The sequence below is a fragment of the Schistosoma haematobium genome, chromosome 4 (assembly GCF_000699445.3).
Source record: "Schistosoma haematobium chromosome 4, whole genome shotgun sequence".
NCBI lineage: Eukaryota > Metazoa > Platyhelminthes > Trematoda > Strigeidida > Schistosomatidae > Schistosoma > Schistosoma haematobium.
Genome location: NC_067199.1, coordinates 22595349 through 22609296, shown reverse-complemented (window position 1 = coordinate 22609296; position 13948 = coordinate 22595349). Strand labels below are relative to the sequence as shown.

The 13948-nt window shown below is 30.9% G+C and overlaps 1 protein-coding gene across 1 annotated transcript in view; it reads left to right on the top strand.

Annotated features, from left to right (window-relative positions):
• The window catches only part of NWD1 (NACHT domain- and WD repeat-containing protein 1), a gene marked incomplete at both ends in the record, with an annotated part of 32650 nt that overhangs the window by 1561 nt on the left and 17141 nt on the right, over positions 1–13948 (top strand). The window contains 8 exons of the mRNA XM_051219335.1: positions 735–879; positions 1970–2093; positions 3230–3384; positions 5442–5657; positions 8631–9046; positions 10114–10581; positions 11775–11975; positions 13648–13868. Coding sequence (XP_051066535.1) covers positions 735–879; positions 1970–2093; positions 3230–3384; positions 5442–5657; positions 8631–9046; positions 10114–10581; positions 11775–11975; positions 13648–13868 — 1946 coding nt within the window. The remainder of the gene's footprint in view (positions 1–734; positions 880–1969; positions 2094–3229; positions 3385–5441; positions 5658–8630; positions 9047–10113; positions 10582–11774; positions 11976–13647; positions 13869–13948) is intronic.

Below are 13948 nucleotides of genomic sequence, written 5' to 3'. Positions count from 1 at the left end.
CAAAACTTGTTGTAATCAAAAATTGACAAAAATCTGTCCATGATTTTTTAAGGTACCTCAGTATTGTATTTTACCGTTGTATAATGGAAAATACGACTTCATATACGTAGAAGTAATGTAGCTTGTTAATATCAATTTCTGTGCCAACAAATACCGGAAATATTTGGTAGCTGGATGTTACCATTATGTTAACTTTTCAGACAATGGTTTAACTTTCGTGCGCTCTAGTAGATTTGAACATGCTTGGAAGAGAAGTCCCCATTATAAGTTTTACTGAAAAAACTGTAAAATTGTGACCTAAATTAAGATGATATACCGACAAGACTAGCTTTGCAGTCATGTACGTACATAAGTATTACATAAATAAAAGTCATCCTACGTTCGCGATATATACTAAAATGAGATTATTCCGTTGGATTGGAATAGAATATCTAATTCTAGCATTTTAATCAGTATTTGGAGTCAGGTCTTTAAATAAGGACGTAGTAAATCTCATTACTGGTGGGAGTAAAATAAAACCTTCATTTTTCATAGTTATTAATGATGAGTTTAGAATTATAAGGAAGTAAAACAAGTGCGTTACAACTAAAAACATTTAATTTAACATAAAGAAGTGTTCTAAGTATATGATTTTATAATTTATATTATGATAAGCTTCTTTAATAATTAAATTTAAAAATTTTTGCATGGCTTTTGTTTTACTCAATACAATATACAATTTTTTTATTGCCCAGGGAGATAATCGATTTGTAGAGGATGCAAAACAACGGTGGTATGATGATCGTAAAGCTATGCATCTTGGTATTAATAAAATAATTCCAGTGTTGACCGAACAGGGGTTGATATCAAGTCAAGAGGCAATAAAATACTCTCTTTCAGGTACAATTAACTTTTTCATCGTAGTGATTTTGTTTACACATCCTCCACATCTGTTGGCTGCGCAACATTTATGTTAGTGAAGACCAAATTTCTAGTGCATTAATGCTGAAACTCAAAAAACTTATTTTTGTAATAAATTTTTGTCCTTTTCTGGTGGCACTTGACCAGGTTTTAATCAGTTTCAAATGCATCAAATAAACTGTTAGAGTCTTGAATGTTCATTTGTTACTGATATGCAAAATCAAAACGTTTGTTGAGAGATTTATTCTACTAGTATGTTCCGTAATGAAAAGTTAAAACAACAATAATTGCGTCCCTCAACTTAAAATTGGTCTTACTGGAGAGAAATCTGGTAGAGTTTAGATGATTGCAATTAATAAATGGATTTTCAGTTTCTAGGGACTACCCTTAGATTGAAAAGTTCAAATTTTGCACTTGTATGTTTTATATCCCTTTTTGATTTAACCTTTGAGGACTTTGATTTCATAAAACACGTCATTTTTACGAAATATATAAATGGTCATTCACTTTCCAACTTTTATAAGTGATTGCTTTCAACATGGTCGTAAATACATCAAAGTTTTTCTCTCTCTTAACTGTACTGTTTCTTATAATTCGAAAATAAAAAGCTAAACAAGATATGGCACACTTATTAGGCAGAATACTAGAATTTAAGACGTAAGCTACTGAAATGTTTCCTATTGACAACACATATGTACAACCACTGCTGCATCAAAATATGCAAAGCCTTATGAAGTTCAAAAGAAAGTTTCAGTTATACTCAATCAAACTTCAAATATTCCATTAGTATAGTTAGAATCTTTCTTTTTCATTTGTTTGTTCATTTATTTGACTTGTATATGCTCAAACATTTGAAAATATGGAAATGATCAAGGAATTTATGTTGAAAATGCAAAATGAAAGCGTTTTCTTTGTTTATGTATGTCACCTATATTCTTCAATCAGCTAATGCGATTATCTGACGAAGCCAGTTGTAGTAGTTTGTAACACATGCTATTTATCAAGTTTTAGTGCCTAGTTACTTGTGTAATTGTATGTAAAACCATTTGCTTTGCTTTTCGTTATTCAGTTACCGAACATGAAATAATACTGGGTATACTTAATGCAGATGATTCAGATAAGCGAAAATGCGCAGCATTTACAAGGACTATCAAAGAAATTGATGAAGTTTTGCAAAGTAAACAAGCAAACAAGTAACTATGACTTTACTGATGTAAAAATATTTTTCTAAGATAGCTTTTATCATGACATAATATCAACCAAATATCTATCCGAATTCAGATAGCACTCAACAGCTATTTTGTATCTGCAAAACGTCTGCAATAGTTTACGTCGAAAACTTTATCAAACGGCAAATTTTCTGGTACTATGATGAGTAAGACATCAGTCGACCAATAACTTAAAATTTAATGGTCCTCATTTTTAGCTTTTGCAAACTACTTATGGACTGTGAATGTAATTCTTTGTCCAGGAATATTTTTCCTTACTCACCACTTAGTTAATTCGACAATTCCTGGCTACCTGCTAAAAATAAGTAAAACAGATTTGAACAATGTGAAATGTGCCATAAGTACATATCGGTTGGAGTTTTTAAAACTTATATTGGTTGAACAAGGAGAAATTAACAAAAAATAATATAAGAGGACATAATAACGCCAACAATAATTTAAATCCAAACAAAGGGAAAAAATGGTTAAACGACAAAAGCAGAATCAGATGGGAAAAAGTAGATAATATTAGTATCTTTAAGACACAAAATAAACTCATATGCTCCAATGATACTGATTGTGAGTCATGTTACCACAGAATGTGGTTATGTGTCTGAATCAAATTAAGAAGCCGTAGTTTACCTAATCAAATCAGATTAGCAATCGGTGTATTAATACACTAATGCTGTATCTGGATATAGGCAATATTTATATTCTTTCAGCGTATTCATGTATCAATCTGTCTGTCAAATTTAGATAAACAGTGACTGAACCTATTTAGCATAAATCTCAATTGATGAATATGTTCAACATTATCAATAACTTCAATAAGTTGAAAGAATATTATACTCACAGCCTGAACATCCTTTCAAAAACAACCACATATCTGAGGATTAAATGTTTTTTGTTTAAAGAGAATGAATAATATCAGTGGTGGAATACAAAACATACTTAAAAAGAGAATAAACACTGACTTAAGCCTGTAGAGGTCCATCTACAGATAGTTCACTGATTTAATGTAGACCATTTTTCAGTTTTATGATTTTAGAATATCTCATTAGTTTGATGATAACCTTCATGAAATACTACTATCCGACATTTTCTTTGTTTTCTTTCGATAGATTTCTAGACATGAATCACAATGGAACGTTAGACGAAACGCGTTTTGAACAGATAAACTGTTTAAGAAATATTACTTTAGCTGCTGTTTTAAAAGAGAACAATATCCGCAATTATGAAATACCATGGTCAGCGATCGAAAATGATGGTTTAGAACGTTAGTTTGTCAAAAGATTAGCAAATCATTCCTTTGGTTCATCATTTACGGCTTTAATTTCTGTACACCTTCTTATGAGAATTACAACTTCATGTTGAGATAACCGGTGGGATAGAATGAAGTGTTATTTTATAACATGTCCGGTATACTGTTACTAGATAACGAATGAAAAATAAAGATAATTCAAAAAAGAAAATTTGAAGGAAGTTGAATAATGACTTCAAAGATCAGTGAAATTTAGCAAAACGATTTTAGTTTATGGATGTGAAGTAGAAAAGTTAAGTGTCCACTTGACAAATATGAAAAAGGAAAGAAAACTTGAAGACAATAGTGACAAGTTAATAATTATAAGAAATTAAAAGCTAGTAATTACAATCGACTATTAGGCGTGAAAAACTAACAGAGTTAGGTTAACAGTTTAAATTTAATGTTTATATGCATAGAATTCAAGCTTGAACCGAGGAAATGTTAATCATCACAATAATGGTAATTTTTATTTGTACCATAAATGAAACGTTTTGTTTGACCATATAGTGATTTTGAAAGGTGATTTTGCTTGAACTTTATGGACAGAATTGACATAATGTTCCAAAAGCCGAACCACTGATTGACTCACATTTTCCTTTTAATGCCCAGATAGGGTAATAGGCTGACTAGGTGAAGATATTTGGTAATGGGATACGTGATTATTCCAAGAACAGTGAAAATAATTTTTAAAAACACAGTGAACAAGTTTTTTAGAAGGAAACTATTACTTTACCAAAGATTTATTTGATTCAACTTGTATGGTAGTCTACACTACATTGATTTAATACGTACTCAGAAACTTATGCTATTCATATACTACTTGGAAAAAGTACACATTTTTATTTCACGTTTTTAAGCGTGAGGTGTATTTCATATATTTTGTTTGAGGTTAGAATACTATTATAATAAAGAATAAGAAGCGCCCGACTATTAGTTGACAATACATAGACATTTTATTCCATAATCAGTGTCATTTTGGACTAAAATTACACGGCTAATAATCAAAAAAGTGATCAAAGGAAACAAATACTGAATATTCGTTCGATACTCCAAAATGACTATATTATATTTTTTTACATCTATATGAGTATTACGAGTTAATATACTGTAGTATCGAGGATGGTATGGGTTTCAAGATATGATCATGGTGTAAGGAAAAACTCTAGTGGTTTTAATCCTTAATCTGAGCAGTATGACAAGATTTATTTTAGGCTTAAGAAACAAGCACAACAAGAAATAGAGAAAATGAATTTCAGTCCTGGCTAATACATTCCAATAGTTTTGAAATTTTGATCAGAGTATTAAGAAATTAAAGTGATCCCTCTTTAACATGTATTATCTACCAAGTTATCCAAAAATCTGATGTATATAGCAATACAAAACTGCGTAACTTCCTCACTATAGAATCCTCTAGCTAGAATACAGTATTTAGCATATTTTACTACTAGTAACTTAAACCTATATTGTGATTTATTTCACACTAAAGATGTTTGTTTTATCTATTTCAATCATAAATCAATTACTTATTATGCTGCATAATGCTTGTTACTCATATTTGTCTCAGTAAAAATTAGTATTCTCTAAAGTGTTCATTTATCATGTTTGCATACGTTACCCACCGGTTAGTCATTGTTACTTATATCAAGTTTATAATTTTCTTTCTTAAATGTTTTTCTAGAACGGTTAGAATTAGATTCTATGTAGAAAATCTTATCGACTGTGCTTTCTATCTGTGTACTTAGTTTCCTTTTATCCCACCGTACTTTACAATTCTAAGAAAAATTTAGTCATTTTTAATTATACTTTTCATAAAGAACCGAATCTAACTAAACAACCACTGAAAACGAGAGAACGCTAAAACAACTGTTTCATTCTAGTATTTGACACCTCATATTCTCGTTTAAATTGTTTGTAGCTTGAAATGTAATGAAAGTCCCTTTAAGATTTTTAAAATCCTTTAAATATGTAAAAGAGAATTACAATAGTTTGTTTCTTAATTTTATTAGAAATGTTTTGTATTTATATTTCAGGCACGTTATATCTACGAAAATTTGGTATGGATTTTGAGAGTAAAACAATTTCACTCATTGATAAAGCAGTTTCAGAAATGTCAAATTTTGAAAATGATGACTTGTATGTGGAGGTTTTGCAACATTTAAATCATTGTAATGAATTTGTTCAAGAATTTCATGGTCGTAGTGATGTATTAGAAGTTGTAAAACGATATATTCAGGGCGATTCCTTAGGTATGGTAAAGGTATATTTGTATTATGTCATCCTTTTGATTTGGCTAAAATCAGTCTAAATGTTTTTATATGGAGATGTGTTAAGTAGAACTGATATATTATTGCACTATGATATCTTAATTAAAAATCTTTCTTTACAAATAAGTTCGAGATTAGGCTTACAATGTATTGGTATTTAATCCACTTTTGTGTGATCATTTACTCTTAAGAGAGGTCATTATAACAGTCAGTATATTTTAATCATAATATTTAGTGCAAACACTCATTTGACGACTGCAGATTTCATTAACACTATTGGTGTTATTCAAATACCCAATATATAATTTGATATTAGAAAGTATCAGTCAATAAATGAACCTCAAACTGCTTATCAACATTTACACCAAGGTATATTCCCCATTTTTTAACTTTAGGGGATGTAACTTCATTTATTCGGTCACTGATTTCTATCATCTAGAAAGTTTTAAGCAAGTAACATACATTTTCTTAGTATATTTTAGATTTGAAATCGGTGAATTTGTGGCTTAATTTGTCAACGAAAGAAAAGGGAGTTCAGCACAAAAACTTTCAATTTGACGATATCATTTAATTATGCTGTATAATTGTATTTAAAATGATTTAATAAATAGATGAGTTTATGAAATTATAGTTAGAAATTAAATCATAAAGTGTTCAGAGATTTAAGGTAGTAATGGATGCGTTGCTTAGTGATCTAGAGCTGAATAAGGAAAGGGTAGATAAAAATAATTTGCGAGCCAGGAATAGGAGAGATGATTGTCCACTTGATAAGTATGAAGAAGAAATGAAAACTATACAGATGATAATAACACTTGAATAATAACCATGAAAAATTGTAGTAGGATAAAAATAACTGGTTAACAATCAAAGAAGTAAACTGTAGAGACGAAAAGACAAAAACTATGCTCGAAGCGGTGTTAGGGTCACTCAATGATTAGAGATTACACTTATTGCTTCACACACAGAGTTCATACTTGAAATGGTGAATCGCTAAAGCTTCAGCCGTGCATAAGTTTTTGACTTAGCATCCATTATATCATGCTCGTTTGACTTTATAAATGACTTTGATGGAAGATTTCTGTGAGGCAATGTACCCAGAGTTTAGATGTTACTTTATTGAGGTGCCAGCTGTTTTGTTTTCCCCTTTTAAAGGCTACCTCAAGTAATGTTGTGAGATGTATTAAGAAAGTGTGTGCCTTGTGGCGTCGATGTAACTGGCTCCATAAGGGTAAGTAGACTTACGAGTGAGCACTGACTTGGCCAAAAGAAGGCTTTTATCTTCGACACATCTATTAATGATAGGCCGGGTGGAGGGGATATTACACAGTTTAAAGGCATAATATACTCTTCTTAAATATTTCAAAATTTCTGCTTCAGTATCCCTTTTAAACTTAATTTTCATGAAGATAGTTATCTTTTGAACTATAGGTGCTCTTTCAGGTTATAGTTTTGCTTTCAAGTTTCTTTCAGTAATCCAGGACAGATAGAAATTTACGATAGGTATTTGGCTGGGTTGCAATAGTTGATTGTTTATCGTGTCTTTAGAGTATACTCTTCGATCCCTCGAGGATAATAAGTGAATTGGAAATCTCTTTCTGCTTAGTAGAACCCAACTTTGAAAATTCAGCTAGTAACCATTCTATGTTGGTTTTCTGCATATGGATCTTTATAATGAACCATCTGGTATTCTTTTTAATTGAACTTCAAGGAAGTAACATTTCGAATTCACCTCTGTTTTGGGTGTAAATTTAATCGAAAGATGAAAATTACTGCCTTTATCCAGGCAGACGTTGAGGTCAATAATTACTTCAAAGATGATAAATGTGTCGTCCATTTATCTTTTGTATAAATGAAAGCTGTTGACTGTTATTTCTCATCGCTACTTAATTATCTTAACATTTTACCTTACATTACATTAAGTAGATGAATAATTATTGTAGATCTATACAATATTTACAGCCACCTCAGCTTTTTCACTTCTACAGTGTCTAATTGTAGAGTTGTTAAAGCGGCCTGTTCAAACGTTGAATCTACTTACTTTATAAATGCAATCAACGTTAATGGTTTGAGCTGAATATATATGAATGCTATTTGTGTATGTTCACCCACTATTGAAAAGGATTTACGATTTATTGAGATGCTAAATACTGGAAAACTGAAACAGAGAACTTGCAGCCGTTGACAAATTTTCCTAATTATCTGGTGGAGGACATTTTTAGCAACGGATGAGAATTTTGAAAGATAAATGACAAAGTCGTGAAGGTTTGTTGTGCTTCTGAACAACACCAACACATACTTCAGTGACTTTTGTCAAAATATGTGCTGATCTTGTATAGAAAGATAAATCGCAGTTTGTTTTCACTACCTATATCCAGCCACGGAATTGCCGACTACTTCACATGATACGATTTGAGGGTTCTGATAGTTAAAATGTTCATCAGTCATAAAGTGTGGCTTTAAGTCAATTACTAGTCTATGTTTGATTTGTGAGTTATGCACTTAGTGTTAACAATGCGCATGTCAACAGCTAAGGAATATTTATGTACTTTTGGTTTTAATATGTAGAAAGAGGCCAATACTGCTGTAATAAATGGGAGTTGTAACAATTACACATATTCGTAATTCAAATTCGAGATTGTCTAATCTATTTTATAGAAATGAATAATGTCTACATAGATGGATACTACTATTCAACACCTTGCATTTAAGTTCGTTTTCGCAGTCCACTGTACTCTTCTATATGATTAGTTTTTGGAAAAAAATAATCTCCAGCTTAATTGATTATGGACTGTATATTCCTAAATGTAGTAAAAGATCAGTTAAGCTTTCAAAAGTAATTAGTCTTAAATTGACTGTGGGTTAGTAAATGTTTCTGTTAATGCAAAAAATAACACCACATTACAATAATATTGTTATTTACTCAATTTTTAATCCTTTCACCTTTCCATATTTCAGATCCTTTTGTAATATATGGTCAGTCCGGTAGTGGGAAAACATCTGTAATGGCTAAACTTGCAGTAACAGCAAGAGATTGGATAAATGAAATCAGTAATTCCATAAAGCATACTAACAGCTTTAATCAATTCCGTATTCGATCAAAACATGCCAAAAACAACAAAACGAACCTGGAAGAAAAAGAATCAAATTCAAATCTTGTACCAAATAATTCTGTATTATCTAATCCTATCGATTCAGTCATTGTAATAATACGTTTTTTAGGGACAAGTCCAGGTACCTCAACATTACGTCAAACATTGAAATATACTTGCAGACAACTTGTTGCAAATATTAATAGCATTGGAAGTATGAGTAATTCAGAAACATTTACATTTATTGATCCGGAAGTTATTCGAGCACAAGATGATTTTCAGGTAGGAATATATAGTCTGTTGTTCTGAATATAACAATGTAATTATTATGAACCTATCAAAATATTGTTGTTATGTGGAATTCACAGTTCACACGAGATCACAAGAACAAACAAGAAGACGAATAAAAACTAGCCTAATTCAAACACTGAAAGAGAATGGGTGATCAAATAGCTCATAAACTCATCAATTCATATATTTCTAATGAGTAAATTTTCATCTTATTGGATCACATAAGTTTCAATCTTAAATTGACCAATAGATCATTAATTTTCTTACATAATCGTATTCCAGATGACAATACAAAAATCATTAAGATTTGCTTGACGAAACAATCCTTGCTAAACGGTTTTATCAGTCAAGAGGAATAAGGTAATATATAGTGAGGTGTATACTTACTAAAACGCCAACAGTCGACGGCACTTTTTAATGCTATAATTAACTGTTCAAGCTATATTTATTAAATCTTTCACACAGAAAACAGATTTAAATGAAAAGTATGGGGTATATATAAATGGAGTATAACTATAACTAAGTAAGAACGAAGATTAGTGCAGAATAGTATGAATTTATTTTATTTCGTTAGGTTCTCATCAGCTGCTTACAACCTAAAATATTTGAAAGTCAATGTTATTACAGATATTGACATACTTATACATTAGAGGGTAAGCTCCTGTTTCTATATGATTTAACTTCATTATTGATAGATTATGTATAAGTATGTCAATGTCTGTAATAATGTTGATTTTCAAACATTTTAGGCTGCAAGCAGCTGATGAGAACCTAACGAAATAAAATAAACTTATATTATTCTGCACTAATCTTCGTTCTTGCTCTCTTTAAGATAATAAAGGGAATTATGTGTATGAAATATGACTAAGTAGATATCACAAAAGATTTTTTAAGAAGACAGCTTTGTTAAAAAGTAGTTTCTTCGTTATATTTACTTGGAAGGTATGAAACCATACTGTTTTTTCGCGATAGCCTACTTCCTGTTAAAAAATTTATCATTTAAACAACTATTGTAAAACTATCAGTGAATGCATATTGTATAATGCTCTATTTTTCAGTCTATTCTTAATACATTTTACGATCTATTAATTCAACTTTCAAATATGCAAAGACATGTATTAATTTTCTTTGATGCCATTGATCAACTTGAGCCTTCGGATGGTGCATATTTTCTTGGTTGGATACGAGTTCCTTTGCCAAGATATGTCAAATTAATCATTTCAACATTACCAGATATTGGAGGAATATTAGATAATTTTCGATCAAATTTTCTGTCTCATAATCCTTCATCTTCTTTGCCTATACATCTACAAAATTCAAATGATTTAGAAAACAATGTTCCAGATTCTTTACCTTATCCAAATTTCATTGAAGTTGAAGTACTTGACGATAGTATGTGTGAACAATTATTAAAAACAAGATTAGCTTCTAATGGAAGGTGTTTACAACCATTTCAATGGAAATTAGTTAAAAGAGCACTGTCACATTGTCATTTAACATTATTTATTGTTCTTGTAGAACGCGTAGTAAGTTAGACCTTGTTAACTTGTGTTATTAATAATATAATTACTAGGTTTTGATATACATTTTAATTCTTATTAAGATGCATTCATTTGTAAAAATATATAAGGAATTAGAAAAATATTGTCTGGTCGGTTAAACTTAATGTAAAGCGAACCCATTTCAAGTTGATTTTTACTGAATGAAACTAAATCAGAAGTTGAATCCATCACAAAGTTTTAAATTGATGTTAGGGAAGTGTTATCGGTTGTTGAAATTCATCAACTTCATAAAAGATTAATTGTTCATACTTCATGAAATAAAACATAGAATTATTGTAAAATTTTTATAAAATTCGGTTGTTCAACATTCTGTGGTGATCTGTTTCATTGACTAATTATAGTGTTAACTGTCTACTTTGTGTATTCTAATCTGAAAGAAACTGGAATTAATTTTACAATGCAAAAATGATTATTTTTCTAAATTTCGAATTTACTTCATTTAGTAAAATTCATTAACTAGATCTGTTCTATCACCGTGTTATTTACTAATTATCATAACACAAATTTTTAACAAAACATCAATCATTATAAGAGTCAGATATGATGACCTCGAGCATAAAACAAATGGGAAGTTTCGAGTAAACAATACAAAGTGAATTTATAGAAAAGTATGGATCTGAAAATACGAAATTCTGTGAAAAGATCTTTTTTCAACGAATGGTTTATCAAATATGAATGACAAACAAATATGATGTTATAAAATGGTTTTAATGTTAGGTCGTATAGTGTAAATAGTAACAATAGACGGTTATGTAACTTTTACAGGAACCGTGAGCGAAATCATGGGAATATAAGAAATAATCAGAGAGGGCAGACATTTTCGAATGCAAAATCGAAGCAATGAAAATAATAATAAAAAGATAGGGTAAAGTTAAAGACAAACATAAGACGTACTTCTTTTGTACACAAATCCCAGATTTTATTTTGTGGATAGCAAGGGCTTCTATTGTTTTAAGGAGCTGAATATGTAAAATTCTTGGTAGATTTAAATGAATTACATAAATAATCTTGAAGTCAATATTCAAATTAATTGGGTGATTATATTCTATTAAATGTTCAAGGACAAAACTGATTAGTTTCCCCTCTATGAAAGATATATGTTTGCCAAGCCATAAGTCCATTAATTCCAAAAAACTTCCTTTATTACTTTATTTTAGGTAAGTCAATGGAAATCATGGCATCAACCTGATTATATTTTAAAAAATACAGATGATCAAATTAATGCGAATACACCTTGTACAGAAGAAGAAGTTGAATTAGCAGTTAAACAATGGCCTAATTTAGAACTAGCTTTAACAGTTAGAGGAGCGATTGTACAATTCTTTGAATCATTAGAACATACACATGGTAAATTATTGGTAAGACGAATCGATTTCAAATCATTTCATACCTTTCTTCATAATATCTGAATAATAATATATTTTTTTAGATAATTCTTTAGTATCTTAGTAACTATTAGTTGTTCTTACATCATTTATTGTTGATTTGCAATGAAACATAATTTGTTAAATTCACTTGGTATTGTTTACTTGAATCGTCTTATTGATGTTTAGGACTTCAATTGATCAGTCTCTTATTGGCATACGTGCATACTGTGTAAGTGGCTATCAGGACTCAGTAGCTAAGTGCATAACGCTATGGCATTTGAAGCGGACGGTTCTGGGTTCGTGTCCCAAGTGAACATCAACTCTGAGATGCTGGCACATCTAGTTGACGAGTCTTAAATAGGACAAAACTCACGTCCTGGATTCCAATGCTAGCCACTATCCGTCTTTACTTATGATAATTTGTTAAGATTTTATTAGACTATTTCATATGTAATTTAAACATTAGTATCACGGTATGGTTATGTAACACATAGTTATGTTATCACCCTCTACAGCGCACAAGATATTAGCGAATTTAAAAACAAACGTACTCCCACGTCAAACTATTTGATTCATTTTAATTAATTTTAATCATGATCTGATATATGACTGAACGATGTATTTTTTAAATTCATCTAAACAAGTTTGAAAACTATTAAAATATGTGATCTGATATGCAGTAAACCGATTAACATTATGAGCGATGACATGAACATACAATCAGCATACATTTGTTCATGAGCAGCTTTGTATAGAAATTTAAAAAAGTTGATTGATACCAAAATTAAATTTCGTGCGGATTGGCAAAGCAAGAGTAGCATATTTGCAAACGAAGAACATCTGGAACTCAAAACAACGGTCAACTAACACCAAAGTCAGAATTCCCAGTACAAATGTCAAGACAGATCTACTGTATGGGGCTTAAACTTGGAGAACTACGAAAGCTATCATCCAGAAGATACAAGTGTTTATTAACATTTGTCTACGCAAAATAATTTGGATCCGTTGACTAGACGTTATCAGCAACAACCTACTGTAGGAGAAAACAAACCAAATTCCATCGAAGAAAGAAACCAGGGAGAAGCGCTGGAAGTGAATAGGACACACATTAAGGAAAGCACCCGATTGTGTCAGAAGGCAAAGCCTCACCCGGAACCCTCAATTCCAAAAGAGAAGAGGAAGACCAAATAACACATTGCGCCGAGAAGTGGAGACAGACATGAGATGAATAAACAACAATTGGATAGAACTAGAAAGGAAGGCCCGGGATAGAGTGGGTTAGAGAATGCTGGTCGGCGGCCTATGCTCCACTGAGAGTAACAGGTGTAAGTAAGTAAGTAAAAACAACGTTCAAGTTAAGAAGGCGATGACGAAATTGTCCTGTATTGTTCATTTTTTAATTTAAGCTTTGAACAATTATTCTGTCTTAAATAAATGAATTCAGTGGTGGTAAATATTCACTTCTTAGAAATAAAAAGTAATTAGTCCATTTTGGAAATTTGGATAGTATGATAAGAAGACGAAGATTATCAGAACAACATAGTTCTGATAATCTTCGTCTTCTTATCACACTACCGGAATTCTTAGGAATATTTAATGCTTTTAACGAATTTCGTTGTTTCTTATGTTTTGACTTTGCATATTGTGTAACCTTATCACACAGACTTCTCACGCAATATCCTATATCACAGCTTCACGTCGTGGTTTAAGTGAGGCAGAAATTGTGGATTTGTTGTCTCTCGACGATGAAGTTCTTCGAGATGTTTTTGAACATCATTTGCCACCACAAGTTCGAGCCCCTCCATTTGTCTGGACAAGACTTCGAAACGCACTGGGATCAAATTTAGCTGAACGTGAGGCTGATGGAATAGTAGTTTTATTTTGGTGGGTTCATCATTGTTATTTTGCAATGATCTGTCAGTATTTTAGTTTGTAAACAAGAAATTTCCAGTATCAACGTATAT